This window comes from Lonchura striata, chromosome 4 (genome assembly GCF_050655825.1).
Source record: "Lonchura striata isolate lonStrDom1 chromosome 4, ASM5065582v1, whole genome shotgun sequence".
NCBI lineage: Eukaryota > Metazoa > Chordata > Aves > Passeriformes > Estrildidae > Lonchura > Lonchura striata.
In genome coordinates this window covers 1,221,936-1,242,417 of record NC_140706.1, presented here as the reverse complement: position 1 = coordinate 1,242,417, position 20,482 = coordinate 1,221,936, and the positions used below count along the sequence as shown (strand labels likewise).

At 52.1% G+C, this 20,482-nt stretch overlaps 1 protein-coding gene across 13 annotated transcripts in view; it reads right to left on the bottom strand.

The window, feature by feature from the left end:
* EXOC6B (exocyst complex component 6B) overlaps window positions 1–20,482 on the bottom strand; it is a 284,486-nt gene that overhangs the window by 57,427 nt on the left and 206,577 nt on the right. For all 13 annotated transcript variants that reach the window (XM_085577334.1, XM_085577337.1, XM_085577336.1 and 10 more), the window contains one exon: window positions 11,401–11,474. In XM_085577334.1, coding sequence (XP_085433460.1) covers window positions 11,401–11,474 — 74 coding nt within the window. The remainder of the gene's footprint in view (window positions 1–11,400; window positions 11,475–20,482) is intronic.

Sequence of the window (20,482 nt, the reverse complement as noted above, 5' to 3'; positions counted from 1 at the left end):
CTTCATCAATTAAAACCTGGGCCCGATGGTCCCAGAGGTCTTTTCTGACCTAAATGATTCCATGATTCTGCAATTAAAGCCCATTAGGCTAATTGCTCCCCTCCTCCCTGTGCACCCAGCACATGGAGCCCTCTTGGCACTCGGCTGGTCCCACCACGGAGCTGCTCAGGATTTGTACAAAAACAGGGAATAATGAGGGTATTGGTGCCAGTATTTAGTCCAAATTGCACTCAGGATTTCTGAACTTGTTTAAAAAAAAATCTTTCTTGTTAAATTGTGATGCTTTGGTGAATTTGTTCAATTTCTGGGATGAAGCGTTGTGTTTATCAAAGGGCAGGATACAAAGTCAACCTGAAGGACAGAAGCTCAGCCCAGGACATTCCTGGCTGGTTCATTCTGGGTGTGAAGAAACACAGCATCATGGAATTACTGAGCCTGGAAAAGTCCTCTCAGATCACTGACACCCAGCTCTGCCAAGGCCACCGCTGCCCCATGTCCCCAAGTCCCACAGCCACAGGGCTTGGAAATCCCTCCAGGGATGGGGACTCCACCTCCATGCCAGTGGTGAAAAACCCTTTCCGTTTAGAATTTCTCTCTAAAATCCATTCTAAATGGGATGCTCCAATCCCTGGCACATCCTGAGGCTGTTTCCTCTTGTCCTGTCCCACGGGGAGCAGATCCTGACCCCCACCTGCCCCCACAGGAACGGCCTTTTGGAGACCCCATTCCCAAACCTCAGCCCCCCAAAACGGCAGAATGGGAAGCGTTTAAAGCTGGGAAGTGTTCCAGCTCACCTGGACTGGAACAAACCCCTCCTCAGCTCTGTCCATCCCCTGGGAGCAGCGCTGGGACCTCACAGCTCCTCTCCCTCAGGACAGGCAGATGTGGACACGCATCCGATTAGCCACCCGTCACTCACAGCCAGCGGCCCCGCTCCTCCAGCCAAGGGGCTGGCGCCGTTTCAGGCCCCGAAAATCATCCACCAGCTGCTGCTCCAGCGGGACACAAATCCCCTGGAAGCCCGTGTCCCATCCACTCATCCTTCGTGGACAGCCGGGACGCCTCCGGGCCGCTCCAACGGGACATTGACACACCTGGGCAACCACGGGATCATCTGGGCTGGAAAAGCCCTCCAAGATGAGTCCAACTCCTCCCCAGCACTGCCCAGGCCACCACGGCCCGTGCCCCCAAGTGCCACATCCGCAGGGCTCTGAAATCCCCCAGGGATGGGGACTCCACCCACCGCCCGTGGAAGTTTTGTTCCGATGCTTGACAACCCTTTCTCCTATAGGAATCCTACAGGAAACCTGCGCCTAAACACTGAAATGGATTTAGAGCCAGAGCACAAAACTTCCCACTCTCACCAGACCAACCTTGAAACTCTCCGAGCAGACCCAGCCTAAAAATAACCCATTTATGCATTTATCGGCAGCTAATCCAAGCCCACACGCCCTGGAATCGGCAGAACCTCCAGGAATGGAAATGACCATTTTTATCCCGGGATGGCAGGGAGCTAATTAATTGAAAAACCATCCTGTGATTCCGTGAATCCAACGGGAAGGTTGGAATCGATCCCGGCGCGATGTTCCTGGCTATACAGTGCCACCTTGCTGTCAACCCATCAATGAAATGACATCTGGGAAGGGTGGGATGTGCAGCACCTTCACCTCGAGTGACCCGGGAATTCTGGGCTGGAATACGACATTAAAATCCCCTTAATCCCAATTCTTAACCTATTCCAAGTGATCTGCTCTCCGATGGACTCTCCCATCATCATTCCCAGAGTTTCTCTCCGCCCCTTGAGGCACGAAGAGGTTGATCTCCCTCTCCTCCCCTGCCCTTCCTCACTGACCTTATCTCATCGATTTCCCTCCTAATCCACGTGTCCAGCGCTCCGTAAACGCTGCTCAATATTTGCACTTCTGGAATCCAACGGGAAAAAAATCAATGGGAGACTCCAAGAACAGATTGCTGTGGGATGGCGTGTCTGGGAAGGAATTAATCCCTCATTCCTGAGGGACACGGGGGCCCCAGGCCCAGGTCAAAGTCACCTTGATGGGGAAGAGCCCCAGCGGTCCTGTCCCTCATCCCATGGCGTTATCCCAGGAAGTTGACTCCTTGGCTGGCAGAACACCCCAAGGTTTTCCAGGAGCTAAAGTTTCCCTGCTCTGAAATGATCCAGCTGCCCTCGAGAGGTCACAAGGAGGAGAATGACAGGGATGCACTGGGATAAAGTTTCCCTACGGCTTCAAAGGCACGAGAGCTCCACGCAACTTCCCCGACCACCCACCGCGATCCGTCCGGGGGATCCCATTCCAGGGAAACCCGGCAGCCACAGGAGCTCCCGGGGGGGAACCTCACATGGCACCAGGTGGAGGTCGGATGAATGAAAGGCAGCTCCATAAAAGCTCCTTTATGGACAGCTCCTCCTCATCCCCCCGGAGCGGCAGCTCCCGGATCAGCGGAGCGGGTTTGGTTTCCCAGCCGGGGGTGTGGAGGTGAGGGGCACCCACCTCTGCTCCCCTCTGTTCCCGTCAGTCCCGCCCCAATCCGCGGGATAAAGGGAATGAGGGCCCTGCAACTCCCGCTGGTGTCTGTTTTCCCAGCTGGATGAGAGACTGCAGTTACAGGGAAGGAATCTCGGGAAGGAGATCCCGGCTCCAGGGAGGGTTGGCCAGGGGCAGCCAGAGGGTCTGCAGAAGGAGCCAGAGGCTCCAGCTGAGTCTTGGAGGAATAAAACCCAATGGAAACACGTTCCTGGCCCAGTGCAAGGTCCCTTGGGATGAGGTTCTCCACGGAGTCCCTGGGAGTGGCTCCTTGTTTTGCCATAAAATTCCACTAGGCCAGGCTGGAGTCACTCCTCACCCCTGGAAGTGTCCAAGGCCAAGCTGGAGCACCCGGGGACGGTGGAAGGTGTCCCTGCCCACGGCGGGGAATGAGAGGATCTTTGGGGTCCCTTCCAATCCAAACCATTCCCTGATTCCATGATTTAATGTGGGAAAGGTCTCTCCCACCTCACCACACCCACACCCGCCCCGTGCCCTGCCCGCACGGGCACCCCGAGGAATTCAACCCCCAACCCGCCACGAGGTCCCAAAGCCCGCTCCTCGCTCTCCAGCTCATTTCCTCCCTTTATTCCCTTTGTCTGTAAGGCTCCCAGTGACAGAGGATTTGATTGTTTGTTTGCTTTTATTGTTCCAGAGGGCCAAGTGTCGACAGGCTCCACAATTCCCAGCGCCCAGAAACGCCGGCAGCGCTCCCCGCCGCCCAGAAGTGCTAACAGGACGTGTTTGCGCTCCGGGGGTTTTCTTTTTGGTTTGGAGGCTCCAGGGAGCATCCCGGCACTTTTAAGTCCTCCCCGTGCCACTGCATCCCTCCTGGATGGGGAGTGATGGCCCCGGAGCCTGAGCAGCCGAATGGGAGAGGGATCCGTGTGATTTTAATGGGATTGAACCACAAAAGGCTGGGTTTAAAGCAACACTAAGACCGGTTTAAACCCACCAAGGCAGGAAATATCATAGTTAAGGTTCTAAAACTGCTCTCTGAGCTCCTGCTTTTGCGTTTCCTGCCCTCTTCCCATCCCTTTTCCGCAGAGCACGGCGAGAGGCAGCTTGGATTTCCAGCCCGAACTTTGGAGGATCCTTCCCTTTGTGAGTCAGGCAGTTAACACTGATTTAAAAACAAATAAACCACTCCATGTGCCCTTCTCCAACACTGTTAGGATTTGGGCACTAGGGGAAAAAAAAAAAAAAAAAGTGCCCTGAGCCTGACAAAGAAGAAACAGAGTGGTTTGGCCAAGGTTCTGGAATGTTCTTCCTGGAGCGCCGGGCTGGCCGCAGCCCGAGGGATCCCTGCCGGCTCCCTGGGCACTGCCTGCCCAACAACCCATGGCTGAGCACGTGGATCCACACTGGGGGCAGGAAAAACAGATTTACAGCTCATCTCTGATGGGCCTCAACGCGGAGCAGCATTCCCAATGGGAATTCCGGGAAGGATGAGCAGCACCAGAGGTGTGGGACGCCGGGAAGAGCAGGGCTGTGGGCTGGAGCTCAGCCTGAACTTCAGGAGGTCCCAAGAGAGTTCCCTAATATCTCTTGCTGCTTCTTAGATGTCTCCCAGCTGCTCTGGGACAGGTTTTGACCCGGATCCCGTTGGTTTTCCAGGGAAAATGCCTGGTTTTGGTGTCACTGCCTGGGGGTGACACGCGAGCACCGAGGCACAAGGATCAGGTGGCATTGGGAGCAGGAAATAAAGGTGAGAAAGGGCCCCTCACTGAACTTCTGCGGGTTTGGGTTTGATCATTTTGGTTTCCCTCCATCTTCTTTCTGTTTCTTCACCTCTCCCAAGTGTTTTTAGGGAGCCATGGGGCGGGAGAGGGATGGATGGAGACAACACTTTAACAGGGAATGGTCCATTCTCCCAAGTGAAAAGGCAACAGGAAAAGAGGAAACGGCCTCAAGTTGTGCCACGGGAGGTTCAGGTTGGCTGTTGGGGAAGGTTTCTTCCTGGAAAGGCTTGTGCAGCCCTTTAACTCAATAAATCTGCAACATCACAGATTTTCAAAGGTAAATTAATTCCAATTGTGGATTGAGAACACAAATCCAGGCATTTCTGGAGAGAGAAATCCAGTGTTGAGGTGGTTTCTTTGTGTTAACGAAATTATTGACGTCCCCCTGCCGATGACCTTGGAGAGGACACTCAGCCACCCCTGAGGTCCACCAGGAATTAACTGTGGCTTTGGCTTCCCCAGGCAACCTGGCATTCAGGAAAGCCGGGATAATTTGGGTTTTCTGGAAGTAGAGAGGTGGGACAGAGGATGAAGGCGATAATATTAATATTAAGAATAATAACAACAACAACTTCTGGGAAGCTGATGTGGTTATAGATGCCTGGAGAAGACTCCATCGCACTCAGGGGTGTTAGGAAACAAAATATCCTTTAATTAGCAGTAATTAGCTCAGCTGGAAGTCAGGCACCTGCCCTTGCTGCTCTCCATTATCTCCTCAGACTCTTCAGGCTTCGTGTTCGCACAGGAAGCAGCAAAACGGGCACTTTTCAATGGCCTGTGGGCACCACCTTAATGAAGGTGATTAATAACGCTGGATAAATGATCCAGGAGATATCAGCCGGTGCAAGGAACTTGGAGAGGAGCCACTGAAGTAACTAAGAGCCTGGAGATAGGATCTGAACAGCAAAATCCTGGATTTAAGGGTGATGATCCAACCAGCTCCAACCTCTCCTCGCTGGGAAATGAGGAATTAGGGCTGACACTGGAACCTGTGTCTTCACACCTCTGTTTCCTGAGTGCTCCAGGTGTTTGCCAGGAAAGATTTAACGGGATTCTGGAATTCAGCATTTCCCTTGGCACGTCTGGGAGCTGCGGGTGGGGATGCAGAGCTGGAAAAGGGCTTTGGGTCATGGGGCTGGTCAGGACAATGGGGCAGAGGCCGCAGAAAAAGTGGTGGAAGAATTCAGGGGGTGTTAAGCAAGGATAGGACCCACAGGAGTGAAGGATGCAGGAAAACAGGGAGAATGGGAGAGGCTGATGGTTGGTTGATGATCTTGGGGGTGTTTCCCAGCCTGAGTGATCCTTTGCTGATTATAAAGTAAAAAAGATGCCAAATGCAAATGTTGTCTTTCCGTGGTAAAAACCTCCCCTGCAAAGAGCCCTAAACACTGAAGGTGAGCAGAAACCCAAAAGTACAACCTGGATTCTCAAAATCATGGAATGAGCTGGGCTGGGGACCATGGAGATCATCCAGTTCCAACCCTCTGGGATGGGCAGGGACATCTCCCCGTGCCTCAGGGGGATCCAGTGTCCAGCCTGGCCTGGGACACTTCCAGAGATCCACAGCTTCCCGGGACCAAACCCAGCACTCAGATCCATCTCTGGCCGGAGCAGAGCGAGAGAATTCCAAGATCTGGAATTCAGAGCTCAGCTCAGAACTCGAGCTCTGAGGCTGAGGCCGGGCAAGGCAGTGGGGGAGCGGGGCTGGAGCCAAGGGAACAATTTGGAGATGAAAAACAGCGACCGAAACGAGCTGAAAACCCCTCGTGAGTCACCTTTTCATCCCTGCCCTCCTGCATCCAGTGACTAACGTGGCAACAAAGCCGTGGGAGCTGCTCTCCCAGCAGAAACCCTGGAGACACAAGCAGGGACATGCGGGAGGAGACACCTTGGCGGGAGAGTTCGGTTAATTGATCACCCCCTGCGTGCGGCTCTCAGCTTCTGCTCCATCTCCCAGCTAAACCAGCTGGGAAGGATCAGCCAAACCAGTTTGCTGAGCAGGATGGCCCTGGGCTCACCCAAAGTCTTGTTTTTGCTCTGCTCCCCAAACATCTCCTGGCATCGCACAGGGCTGGGGAGCCACGCTTAGCTGTAAGATACAAAAACAAGGTGAAAAAGCAGCTCAGAGCTCCCTGCCTGGTGGGAATGAACCTTCAGGGCATCCTGGATCCTGCCATGGAGGGATTGGGGGGACTGGCTCCACCTTCCCACCACCAAAATGGTGACAGAGCTGAGTGGCCAGGGCCACCAGCGTCACACCAAGGGGACCTTCAGCCCAAATTCCCAAGGGATTTCCCTCAGGCACCACCTGGGGATGGAAGCCCTGGAGCACATGGAAGCAGTAGGAGACAGGGATACATCTCATGGGAGGTCCTGAGTGGAAAGAGATCCACCAAAATTGAGTCCAACACCTGGGACACCCCAAAATCCCATCCTGGGCACCCCTGAGCGCGTTGTCCCAACGCTCCCGGAGCTCCGGCAGCCTCGGGAATGTGCCCATTCCCTAGGGAGCTGTGCCAGTGCCTGACACAAGGACACAATTCCCGGCCTCCCAGTGTCCTTAGAGCAGCCACCAAGCCAGCCAGAGGGGGTTCCCAACACCTGATTTATCAGCTGGTATTTGATAAGGAGCCAGGCTGGAAGCCCACCATTCCAGCACAACTGGAGTTGTGACCTCCCACCGGCTGCTCCCTCCAAGGCAGCAGGTGGTTCCTTAAAACCAGGCACGGAGCCCAGGAATCCCAGCTCCTGGAATGTGAGGCTCAGGGATGAGCTCACGCTGCAGCTTTGCTTCCTTATTTTTAGATAAGAAGGTGTAGGGCTGGAGAAAACGGGAACATCTGGTGACTGCACAGGAAGGAGCAAACCTGGGAGAAGTTAGGGATGCCCCTGGACCCCTGGAAGTGTCCCAGGCCAGGTTGGACATGGGCCTTGGAGCAGCCTGGGATAGTGGGAGGTGTCCCTGCCATGGCAGGGGTGGAATGGGATGGGATTTAAAGTCTCTTCCCACCCAAACCATTCCATGATTCTACCACAGAGCAGGGATGGGAGGGAATTGTGTCTCTGAGGGGATAATTAAGCGCCTCTATCAGGGCTAATAAGAGGAAAATGAACACGTTGGAGGGAGACTTCCCATTCCCAGCTGGCCGGGGTCCAGCAGGATCCCACAGCTGGATCCCAACGCAGGGAAAACACACAAACAAAGCACTTCCCATGGGACGAGTGGAGTCATGGAATGGGTTGTGTTGGATGGGACCTTGAAGGGACACCTCCTACTGTCCCAGGGTGCTCCAAACCCCATGTCCAACCTTCGGCACTGCCAGGGATCCAGGGGCAGCCCCAGCAAATCTGGGAATTCCAGCCCAGCCCCTCCCCACCCTCCCAGCCAGGAATTCCTTGCCAAGATCCCACCTTGCCTGTCTTAACCCCACGGACAGGGTTTGAGGAGCAGAAACTCAAACCCACCAAGATTGCACAAAGCAAAGCAGAACAGTGCTGGGGGAGAAGAGTGGAACCTCCCTGTGCCCATCCCGTGGACATGCAGGTGCTCAGTCCAGGTGAGTTCCCACCTGCCTTGGTCCAAGCTTCCCTCAGAGCTCAGGCTGGCACTTGCAGAGGAAGCTGAGCACTCGGGATTTACAACTGGCTGGACAGGAGCAGGGGCTGGGAGGAGGGAGCTCTCATCACTGAGTCCATTCCCTCCCTGGAGCCCGGAGTGGGATTCTCAACTGCTGGAGACAGATTTTCCTTGGAAGGAGGCCACGAGCACTGATCTGGCTTCTAGGAGAGATCGGCATGGCCAGGGATCGCAGGGACCTCAGAGACCGGCACAAAACCCTCCTCTTGCACCAACGTCCTCACAACAAACCCATGAAAACCAAAAATTAAAACACTTCCTGCTGTGGGGAAAACAGGGGATGATTCCACACGTGGGCTTGGGAATGACCTGGGAGCACCTGGAGCTCTCCAGTGGTGTTTGGTGACGATCCAGAGGAGCTGGTTATTTCAAATTTCAGCAAGGTTATTCATGGGACTAAATTTTTTTTTCTTTCAGGTTTCTAAAATACAGCACTGAGTGTGTAAGAGCAATGTTGGAAGTGGAAGGGGAAAGGCAAATATTCCTTCCTTGTCCTGCAGAAAGACTTGAGATGGGAGCTGGCTTCCTTTATCACTTCATTAAGGGTATTTATGGAATTAGAATTGTCCCAGAATAGGAAATCAAGCCCCATTTCACATTTCTGCCTGCTCAAAATAGTGATTTTGATTCTCTGGGCTCAGCTCTTCCTCTTTTCCAGTCAGAGATGGAATTGCTCCTGATTTCCTTAGGCATGAGGGGAAAACCAGGATTTTGATGTACAAAACTTGAGTCTGCTGCTCTGAACAAGGACAAACTCTGATGCCTTTGAACAGTGCCATCTTTCTAGGGTTTATTTCTCACTACAAGGATCTGCACCAAGGCACAAAGCAAGTCACCACATTTTCACATCACTTCATATTTCATTAATTTCGGTCATTCCCTTAATCATCCCCCATTACATTGAAAATCTTCTCGGATTTACAAATGTTCTGCAGCAGCTCCGACTGAAATATGTTGGGAAGGGAAATCTCTTTAATTTCCCTACTTTGGTGAATTCTCGCCCAGTCATTTTTCCTCCCTGGGTCATTCCACTTAAATCAACATTGTGGTGACATTCCACAGAATCATGGAATGGTTTGATCTGGAAGGGACCTTAAATCTCATCCCACTCCATCCCCTGCCATGGACAGGGACACCTTACACTATCCCAGCCTCAATGTCCAACCTGGCCTTGGACACCTCCAGGGACCCAGCTGCTCTGGGAGACCTTGGGCTCCATCCCAGTCCCTCCCCACCCTCACAGAGAGGAATTCCTTCCCAATATCCCACTTAATCTACTCTGCTTCAGTTTAATTTCATGGCTTCAAAGAGAAAGAATGCCAAGTCCAACAAGAAAAATTTCAAGACAACTTGAAGAGCAACCAAAGCCCTTCATCCATGACGTCCCCACCTCTCCCTGCTCCCAGCTGGAGCTGCAGGCCAACAAGAAGTGCTGGGAGCGTTGGAGGCGTGGTGGCCACAGAGTAGCCCCCAGAGCCTTGCTTGGATGGGCTCTGGTGGCACATTCCAACATGCCACCAGAGCAGCTCAGCGACAGGAGCAGGGAGGGGGAACTGCCTCACCTTTCCGTGCTATGGGTAAGTCAGGGATGGGTCAGCTCCTCTCCACTGTCTGTACAACACCTTGATTTTCCCCTCATCCATCATCGTCCACTACCAGGAGATCCAGGACTTCCCATCCTCACCTGGCACCTGCATCTCCCTTTCCTCTTTGCATATTCACAGGATCCTGGAAAGGTTTGGGTGGGATCTCAAAGCCCATCCAGTCCCACCCCCTGCCATGGCCAGGGACACCTCCCACTGTCCCAGGGTCCTCCACTCCTTGTCCATCTGGCTTTGAGATTCAGAGGTGCTGCTTTTAGATGCAAGAACAAAACCTGGAGCACCTCTTGGGACAAAGATGAAACCTCCATGCCCAAAAACACCCATTGGACAGAGGAGGAAGGACTGAGGAGGCTCCTGCTCCTCCTCCTCCTCCTCCTCACCCAAGCTGGGTCCCTCTGGCTGCGTTTTGCGCTCACAAACCACACAAATGTTTCACTGTCTCGGCCTCACCGAGCCATTTCCAGGCGTTTCACTCTTCCAAGAGCCGCAGGTTCCCTCTCCAAAATCCCCACATTCATGGCCTGGTGCTTGGGAAAGGCCCAGGGCCTCCACATTTCCTCACACTCAGGAGGCCGTAGGCGCGCCGAGCGCCGCAGTCAACAAAGCGCCAAGCAGCTAATGAAGATAAAAGTGTCAACACAGCCCGGTGCTAACGCACACCTCTCCCATGGAGCTGCTGGGACCCTTTTGCAAACAAATTTGGCAGTTCCTGGCGGGCCCGGGCCCGAAAAGCGGCGTCCTGATGTTATTAAAGTTAACAGAAGTGTCATGGGATGACAGATGGCTCCCCGCACATCAATTGGATTCTGAGGAGTTCTCAAACCCTGGCGGGTTGAAAGCAGCTCCAGCACGAATCAGAGGCAGGGGCAAGATCATCGATACAAGGGATTATGCAGATTTAAGAAATACCCTCGGCACCCGAAAGTTTTCAGAATGCAAACTACGTCAACCCCGCGAACAAGAGGCACTGCATCATGATGGCAGCAGGGACAAAGCCAGGGGGGTTTAACAGACAAAAAAAGATTGTTTTAATAGGAGAGAAGCATCAGTCATTGAGTCTTACTTCATTCAGACTTTCTCTCCAACCCATCCATCTTCAGTGCCAAGAGATGACAGGACCACCTCACTTTTCCCCCCGGCCTAGTGTATCAATAATGCCCATTTCTCCCCAAACAAACGACTCCCCAGAATGGCCCTTTTCCCAAAATTGGCTGCCAAGCCCCACAAAGGCCTCAGTACCTGCTATGGTCAACTTGGCTCCAACGGGGCCCCCTCCAGAGGTGGCCACCGACGGGTGGAGCCTTCCCCAACCATCTTCCCCAAGAGCCACTTTGTCATTCCTGGCCGGGGAGCATCTGCGGAAAGGGGATGGGGCGGGGGGGCGGCCGAGGGACACAGGGAGGGACACAGAGAGGGACACAGACGGGCACGGACACAGGGGAATGCAAATCCCTCCGCCCTCGCAAACGCCTCCGTGGGCATTCTCTGGGAACAAAGGTCCCCGAGGCGGGCGGGCTCTGCATCACTGCTCTCTCTGTTCCCAGCACCTGCTCGGCACCGGCCGCGGAGTCGCCGCGGTCCCTCCGCGCCGCGCCCACAGAAGCCAACGGCAGCACAATGGCCCCGGTGGCCAGGGTCAGGCCTGGCTTTCTTCCTCGCCCCCTTCCACCAGCCCTTTTCACCTCCACCATCTCCAGGAGCGCTCGGAAAGGAGGTGGCTTCGAGCGACGAGAGGAGGAGGAGGGGGGAAATATAGGTCTCTGGCGTAAATCACTGACGCCGTTTCCCCTCCTCTCCCTTCCCTTAAGACCTGATGGTCTTCAGTCACACATCTTAAAAGCAAAACAAAAAACAAAAACACAAAGACTTACTTGTCTCAAGTCGATGAAGGCCAACTGCAGCGTGTCCCCTTGGAACCCAGGCACTGGGCCGGATCTGGCAAACTCTGTGGGAAAGAAAAGAGGATAAAAAGCGCCTTTAACTAACCATGGACAGGGAGATTGGCAGACGGATGACAGGGAAGACAAGAGAGGCTGGGGGAGAGGAGGACCGCGCTTCTAAGGAGTCATGTCTCCCTCCCTTCAGCGTCTTTGTTCGCCCTTCAAAATTCGTGTCATCAAAACACCATTAATTCCACCGTCCTGACAGCAAGGAAACTGTACTAATTCGACCTGAAATTTATTCCCATGAGCCGCACTGGGCTTCAGAGTATTTGTTTTGTGAACGGACAAACAACTCGCCCAGAAGAAAGGGGGGGATGGGGGTGGAAAAGTTTTTCCTCTCAACACAATAAAATCTTCAGCTGTGAAACTCTTTTCAGTTCCGAAAGCTATTTATATTTTAGGGCGCTGAAGGAATTTTCTAATTTCACGCCTGTCACCAGGCTCCATGAGCATTCATCAAAAAAATATGCCCGGCCGCGTCATTAATTATCAGGCAGCAGATTATTTGCATGATCTGGTGATGGCGCCTCTTGGTCAGCCCAAACGCGGAGAACCGCGGCCGTTGGGTGGCATTTTTATTTCTGGTGGATGAAGACATCTGACAACTGAATAACGTTGGCTTCTAAAGCGAAGAGAATATTTCCAAGGCCACATTTATCTCCTTCCAGCCTAATCTGGCCAAAATTTCATACTTTGGTTGTTCATTTTTCTCCTAATCCATTCTTTAAACCAAACCTAAAACCGCTGGAGCGGCTTGAATGGATCCATGTTAGAGGACCTGGGTTCTTCCATGGCATTTAGCAGCTTTTCCTTGGGAATGCTCACGAAGCCGACGCCTGCACGCATCCCAGGGTGTCTTTTGAGGTTGGTTCTGGCCAACTTCATTTTCACCCTCTGCGGTTACAGCTTCATCTCCGCTCTCCTCACAACCTCTCGGCACTGAGGGGACCTGGGCTGTGAGGCCACAGCTCAACGCCACCAAAGGCTCGAGGGGGAGCACCTGCCTGGGCTTGAGCTGTGTGGCTCCTGCAGGCACTGGAGGTGCTGGAGGAATGAAATGTTTTCTTGGGATGAAGCCAGGTGTGATGGAAAAAGGGGAGAAAGGAGGGAAAATATACACCAAATACAGATTTTTCAGTTACACGGCCCATTATCGCCCATCTATCCTGGTTTTCACCCTACAGGAACCCTCCAACAGCTCCTAAAGCGCCACAAAGATGAGGATTAGGGATGGCTGGGCAATATGGAAGGAGGATTTTGCCTTTTGTCTCCCTGACTGATCGGAGGCACCAATGGACAAAGTCATTTCATGTCAGGTGGTCTTTGCCTTGAACACTTGTCCTCCCAAAAGTTTTCCTATTTCCAAGCCAAGGCCACAAAATCAGGAACATAAATCATCACACCCCCGTTTCCAAAGCTTTCCTCGAGCAGCCCAATCACGGAGCAGCCCCTTGGCTCTAACAAGAAGAGATTAATGAGTGAAACACCAGGACTCAGTCCTGTCCCTCAACCGCCTCGTTTCGGGGAAGCGAAGCAGGGTTATTAATCAGCTCCCTTGCTCCACCTTCCATTAAAACCTTGGGATGGAGAACATCCTTCAAGCCAGACACAGGCACCTCCAGGGGCACAGGGGAGACTTCTCAGACTCTGCTTTTTAATAGTCTCAGATGCCAGAAGAGCTTTGAGATTGAAACCATCGCTCATCTTTGCAGCGATCGCTCAAGTGACAACCCCTGCAGGACAAGAGCAAACACGGCTGGGAAATCATTGCTTTCATCTGAAGTTATGAGTCAAAAGGAGCAATGAGCAAATAAAAACAGAAATTACGGACGTGACTGTTCATATTTAGATTTTGGATAGAAAAAGCACAAACCAAAGTCAGCAGGAACCATCCATGTTTGTGCCTTTGGAGTTTTCCACCGGATGGGACTGGACAGGGATGAAGAGGAGGAAGTTCTTCCCCTTCCCTGGTTGGGTGGGCAGGCCCTGGCACAGGGTGCCCAGAGAAGCTGTGGCTGTCTGGAGCTCTGGAGAAGCTCACAGGTGGGAAAAAGTGAGAAATGTTAGGAAGGAATCGAGGCAATGCCTGGATCCCTGGAAAAGTCCCAGGCTAGGTTGGACATGGGGACTTGGAGCACCCTGAGACAGTGGAAGGTGTCCCTGCCCATGGCAGAACATGGGGAACGAATGGGAACTGGATGATCTTGAAGGCTGCTCCATCCCAAACCATCCTTGAGATCAGAGCTGCTCAGCTCCAGCCAATTCCACTGACCAATCCTGCAATATTCCGGGTGCAAAGAGCCCAGAGGGACTTCACATGTGTCCCTCAAATACTGTTTTAATTAATCCTAACTGCAAAGGCATTTTAATGTAGATTTGCTATAAAATTTGACTGCAGCTTGCCCGAGTCAGCAGGGAGGGAGGATCAACACAAACCCTCTGACTCTGATCTGCAAGGGATAAATCATCTTTACACATTCCCTCTACACCCCACTGTCCCATCTGGAACAATTATCCCAAAAGCCACATCAATCCTAAAACCCTTTGGAAAAGCACAATACCTGAGAAACTAAAAATGTTTAGAAGTGAGAAATGGGACTCGAGCACCTTCTCAAGAGGTGAAACACCTCTGGGTGGCTCAGGGTCAGAGATATCCCCAGGCTGAGGAACCCAACCACGATGTCCTACCCTCCAAGGGTGGGGTCACCTCATGTTCCTGATTACGCTTGGAGAAATCCTGGAAAAGAAAGCCTGGAAGGACTGTGAGGAAAGCGAGTTTCTATTTTGGATCAAGGGCCTCACAGCTGTTCAGCATCTATTTAGGAGCACACACGGAGTTGGGAAATTTAAGCTCTTCCCCAAAGCATGAACTTCAAAACCCTCATGAGAAAATGCCTGTGATTGTGAATGTTCTCACAAGGCTGGTGGATTTATCACCCCTGTCGGCTGCTTGTGAGAAACCCAAGACAGATTCCATCCCAAGACAGATTTCATCCCAAGACAGATTTCATCCCAAGGCGGATTTCATCCCAAAACAGATTTTATCCCAAGACAGACTTCATCCCCAAAGAGATTTCATCTCAAGACAGAGTTCATCCCAAGAGAGATTTCATCCCAGGACACGGCTGCTCCTCAGCAGCTCACCTTTTGCTGTCTCTGCCCACTGTCCCTTCCCACAGTTCCCTGCCCATGGAAAGGTTGGAACTGGATGGATTTTAAGGTGTTTTCCATCCTGAACTAGATGGCTTTTAAGGTCTTTTCCACCCTAAACTGGATGGCTTTTAAGGGCTTTTCCATCCCAAACCAATCAGTGATTCCTAAGGAACCCACTGGAGGAAGGCTGGGAGAGTTATGGAATGACACTGCCCTTCGAAATTTAGGATGTTGCACATGGAGCCAACACTGATTTAAGCTGCAATTTTCACCAAAATACTGAATGAACAATGCTCTGGAACCTTCTAAGGAAAGGTGTCCATGCCCACGGCTGGAATGAGATGGTCTTTAAGGCCCCATCCATCCCAAGCCAATCTGTGACTCCTAAGGAAGCTCCTGGATCAAGCTGGGAGAGTTACGGAGTGACACTTCAAAACTTAGGATGGTCACACACTGAGCCAACACTTAACAGCAATTCACATCAAAACATTAATCAACACTGAATTAACAAAGATCTGGAACCTTCTAGTACAAGGTGTCCCTGCCCATGGCTGGAATGAGATGCTCCTTAAGGTCCTTTCCAACCCAAATCCTACAGTTCTGGGATTCTATGGTTGACACCCAAGCTGATATTCTCTGTGTCCCAGAAGAAATAATGTAGAGAAAAAATAATGTAGAAGCTCATATTCTCTGTGTCCAAGAAAAAATAATGTGGGAACTGATATTCTTTGTGTCCAAGAAGAAAATTATATAGGAGCTGATCTTTGTGTTCCAGAAGAAATAATGTAGGAGCTGATATTCTCCGTGTCCAAGAAGAAATGATGTAAGAGCTGATATTTTTCATATCCCAGAAGGAACGAGAACAGGAATTCGGCGCAGACACTCGGAAAAGCTGCAGAGGAATGAATGCAATGCTTCCCCTGGGCTGCCGGAGAAGGAGCTGCACCTCCTGTAATCGCAGGTCACACTTTACATACCAATGCCACCAACCCATTCTGAAGGAGGAATGAACAAAGTCTCGGAGCAAAAAAGGAGAAACAAAGAGGAGAGCGGAGCTTTAGAGGAGAGACACAGCCAGTTCTTCTTGGGTTTAATCTCTTCAAGCAGATTTCAGGACAATTTCCTCGGAACAACCGAGCGCAGCGTTGGCCTCAGTACTGTCGGATTCCTTTATTGTACTGTCTTCACGACCAAGGCAAGTGGCAAACATAGCAAGCAACCTACAGAGCAGCCCCTTGAGCAGAAAATCACCGGAGAATAGAGCAGATCAGTATGCGGCTGTTTGTACAAAGCATTTAGCCAGGCTAAAGGTTTGAGGGGTTTGTGTTCAGGCCAAAAAAGTAATGTCTTTGCAAGGTCTACAGGCTTGGGCCACCCAGGGCAGGTCACAGGGGGACTCCAACCTCTCTTCCAAAACATTTCACTGATGAAAGAATCAAGGAACAGGAACCGTTAAGCCCTTTACAATGGACAAAGAATAAAGAGTTCAAAGGCACGGCAGAAAAGAGACATCCACTGTAAATTAATTAATTACAGCCAACGGGGGGATCTCCCTGTGCCCCCAGCGCGGCTGCGCACGCGGGGACAGGGCCTTGCATGGATTGAGCGGTAAAAATCCCTCAAAAACATCATTTGAGGGCAAGATTTCCTCTGAACTACGCGGGATTTGTGATGGCACCTGCGAGATGGAGGCTGAAGCAGGTCCCAGAGAAGGGAACATGGACCAATCTGCTCGTGGCCACACAAAACATCTGGGTAATCAACCATCTCAGGATTCATCGAAGAAGGATGGGGACCTTGAAGCCATCTTCCTTGGATAAAGCCTTGGAAGGACGTCCTAGGAAAGCCAAGTGATGGGACATCCTTGGATAAAACCTTGGAAGGCCATCCTGGAAAAGCCAAGTGATGGGACCTCCTTGGAATAAAACCTTGGAAGGCCATCCTGGAAAAGCCAAGTGATGGGACCTCCTTGGATAAAACCTTGGAAGGCCATGCTGGAAAAGCCAAGTGATGGGACCTCCTTGGATAAAGCCTTGTAAGGCCATCCTGGAAAAGCCAAGTGATGGGACCTCCTTGGATAAAACCTTGGAAGGCCATGCTGGAAAAGCCAAGTGATGGGACCTCCTTGGATAAAGCCTTGTAAGGCCATCCTGGAAAAGCCAAGTGATGGGACCTCCTTGGAATAAAACCTTGGAAGGCCATCCTGGAAAAGCCAAGTGATGGGACCTCCTTGGATAAAACCTTGGAAGGCCATTATGGAAAACCCAAGTGATGGGACCTCCTGCTGCGTATCCCCAGGAACAAAGTGACACTTTGAGGACACTGAGGCTGAAGAACAAATCCATGCGTGGAGTCTGGAGAAGCTCACAGGTGGGAAAAGGTGAGAAATGTTGGGGAGGGATCGAGACAAGAGGAACCGAGAGAAGATCCCAATTCCCACACGGAGCGTCTCCTTCACCCCGTTTCCATACTGAGCTTCTCCTTCTCCCACACCATTCCCACACAGCCCCGCTCTGAAGCTGTTCCCCATTACAGCCCGAGCTCTCAGAGCTCATTCCCATCTGGGTAGTTTCAGAGAGCTGTGGGAAGAGGGAGGAGTCACCCAAAACACTCTGAACTGGGTCAGATTAAAGGAAAACTTCCCTCCCTCCCCATCAAACGTTCCTCTGATGGAACAAAGGCCTGGCGTGCTGGCCCTGCAGAGCAAGGAGTGTCCCCGTCATGGGACACTGGCTGGGCTGAGGAGCACCCACAGCCCAGGGAGGGACGCCTCAGGGCCTGACCACGAGATGTTGTTCAAGTTGAAGAGAAGGAGCTCTTTGGAAGGATGTTGGAAACGCGTGCCAAGAAATTTGGAACAGAATCCACTGGACTGGCTCAATCTGTAAGAGTTGGGTCACGGATCTCCACGGGTTCCCAGACCCGAACCCAAGGTGTGCAGTGGATGTGTCCTGGCAGATGTGAAGTTCTCAGATCGTTAAACACCAACACCAGCAAATGTGAACCGTGCCCATCCCACCATCAGCTCAAGAGGCTGTGGAATTTCCATCCCTGGAAGTGTCCAAGGCCAGGCTGGGGTCCAGCTTTGCCTTCCAGGGATCCATGGGCAGCCACAGCTTCTCGGCGCAACCTGGGCTAGGGCCTCCCCACCCTCTCAGCCAGGAATTCCTTCCCAAGATCCCATCCATCCCTGCACGCTGGCAGTGAGGAGCCATTCCCTGCGTCCTGTCCCTGTTCCTGGGAACAGATCCCAAATCCCCCCGGCTGTCCCCTCCTGGCAGGAGCTGTGAGAGCCACAAGGTCCCCCTGAGCCTCCTTTGCTCCAGGCTGAGCCCCCTCAGCTCCTCAGGAACTCTCCAGCCCCTTCCCAGCTCCTCAGGAACTCTCCATTCCCTTCCCAGCTCCTCAGGAACTCTCCAGCCCCTTCCCAGCTCCTCAGGAACTCTCCAGCCCCTTCCCAGCTCCTCAGGAACTCTCCATTCCCTTCCCAGCTCCTCAGGAACTCTCCATTCCCTTCCCAGCTCCTCAGGAACTCTCCAGCCCCTTCCCAGCTCCTCAGGAACTCTCCAGCCCCTTCCCAGCTCCTCAGGAACTCTCCATTCCCTTCCCAGCTCCGTTCCCTGCCCTGGCCAGGCTCCAGCCCCTCAGGATTTCTCTGGTTGGGAGGTGCCCAAATCTGACCCCAGGACCTGCGGCACATTGAGAGATCAGCACCTGTGGGGTGGACATTCCTCTCCTGATCCATTCTGCTTAAACCTTCCCATCTCTCCACAACAACATTCTCATTTCCCCCCCCAAATCCAGGTTTTTCCCAGTGCACTGCCGCAGGACTGACACCAATTTGGGATATCCTAACTCCAGGAGATCGCAGGTTGGAAGAACACCTCGGCGTCCTTGGAATCGCGCCAAGGGAGAGGATGACTCCAGCATCATGGACAAACCCTGGCACTTCCCCCAAATCCCAGGATTTCCACATGAGAAATTCCCAGTAAGGCAGCAGGGAGGAGGTGTGGAAGGGCTGTGCTGGATTCCATGTGGGCACATTTTGGGACAATCTGGAGGGATGGAGAATTCCTCAACCCAGCAGGGACATCTGGGTGTGCGCCTGGCTGGTCCCCAGGAGAGGGGCCGACTAAAAATAGGGCGTTTGACGGAATTTGAAATATAAATTTTTAGGGCGATTTTAATTTGCCAAGAAGCAGCAATTAAAAGAGTTTGGGCATTACGGAATTGCTCATTTTATGATCCGAGGATTGTAAAAACCCCTCAGCCACTGCTGGAACCCGTTATGGAGATGGGAAACGCTTCCTAGGACGAGAGCAGCCCCGTTTCTTTGGGATTTTCCGTCCGTCATCTCCAAATCTGGGTTGTTCCATTTGATTCCCACCACGTCTGAGGTAGAGGGGAAATGGAAAAATTACATATTTATCAAATGATATATTTTTATATGGATTTATCAGTTCAAAAAGAGCAAAGTGGGGCATGTAGAAGTTAAAAAAATCCCATTGCATTGTTAAATCTTGGGATTATGGATGCATTCTGGGAGACAAGTAAACCTCTGAAAAAAATGAATTTTCTTTCCTGAAAAAAAGGGAATTTACAGTTTCCCCAGAAATCTTTGGAGCTTTTTTCCCTCTCCAGGGTTGGTTTTTTGGCTTCTTTTTAACCCAGAAGTGTCTCCTAAACTGACACACAACGAGATGTGTCCCACGGAGCCTTTCTAGGCAGTTCCTTTAAGCTGTGCCTTAGTCCAGGTTTAAAAGGGGGTGAGAGAACCTCGCCATCCCAGCACCCGCCCAACAACACATCCCAAATCCACCCCCAGCCCTTCCCTGGAGTCCCTGTGCCATCCAAGCACTCAAATCCATGGAAGGATGCTCCAAAGCACCTCCAAGCACCTTGGGAAACGCCTTCCTGCTGGGAACACCAGAGGATGTTCTCCCTGACCACTCAGCACCCTGCATCTCCCCCAGGATTCGCCCAGCTGGACACTCCATGGGCTCAGCAGGATAAAGCCATGGAAAACAGCTGGGATTTTCCCCAGGTTTCTCCCACCACAAGCAACCTAAAAGGATTTTTACAACGTGGCTGCTCTGCTCTTTTCACCTCTTTCACACCAAAAATGATGCTGATTATAGGGATAGTCACGTGAGGAAAACATGGGAGATCTGGCTCCTGGTGTCTGTTTAATTCACTGCTTTTCCTCAGTCCTACAACAGATTCATTTTGGAAAATCAGAAAATTAATAAAAATGAATAAATTGCATTTTCTGTGCTTTGAACACACCAAAAAAACCCCAAAGATTTAAGGAAGGGGGAGATTTAAAGAGCAGGTGAGGGGTCCCATCACAACCTCATCTTTCTGCCAAGTATCACAGAATCTCAAAATCCCAAAATCCCAGACTGGTTTGGGTGGGAAGGGACCTTAAAGAGCATCTTCACCCAACCCCATCCATGGACAGGGACACCTCCCACTGCCCCAGGTGGATCCAACCTGGCCTTGGGCACTCCAGGGATCCAGGGGCAGCCACAGCAAATCTGGGAATTCCAGACAAATCCCAGCCAGGAATTCCTTGCCAAGATCCCAGGCCAAGCTCCCCTTTCCCAGTGGGAGCCATTCCCTGGCTCCTGTCCCTGCAGGCCTTGTCCCCAGTCCCTCTCCAGCTCTCCTGGAGCCCCTGCAGGGACTCTGAGCATTCCCTGGAATTTTCCCTTCTCCAGGGGAACATTCCCAGCTCTCCCAGCCTGGCTCCAGAGCAGAGGGGCTCCAGCCCTGGAGCAGCTCCGGGGCCTCCTCTGGGCTCTCTCCAGCAGCTCCACGTCCTCCTGGATTTGGGATCCAGGAGCAGGAGCAGCTC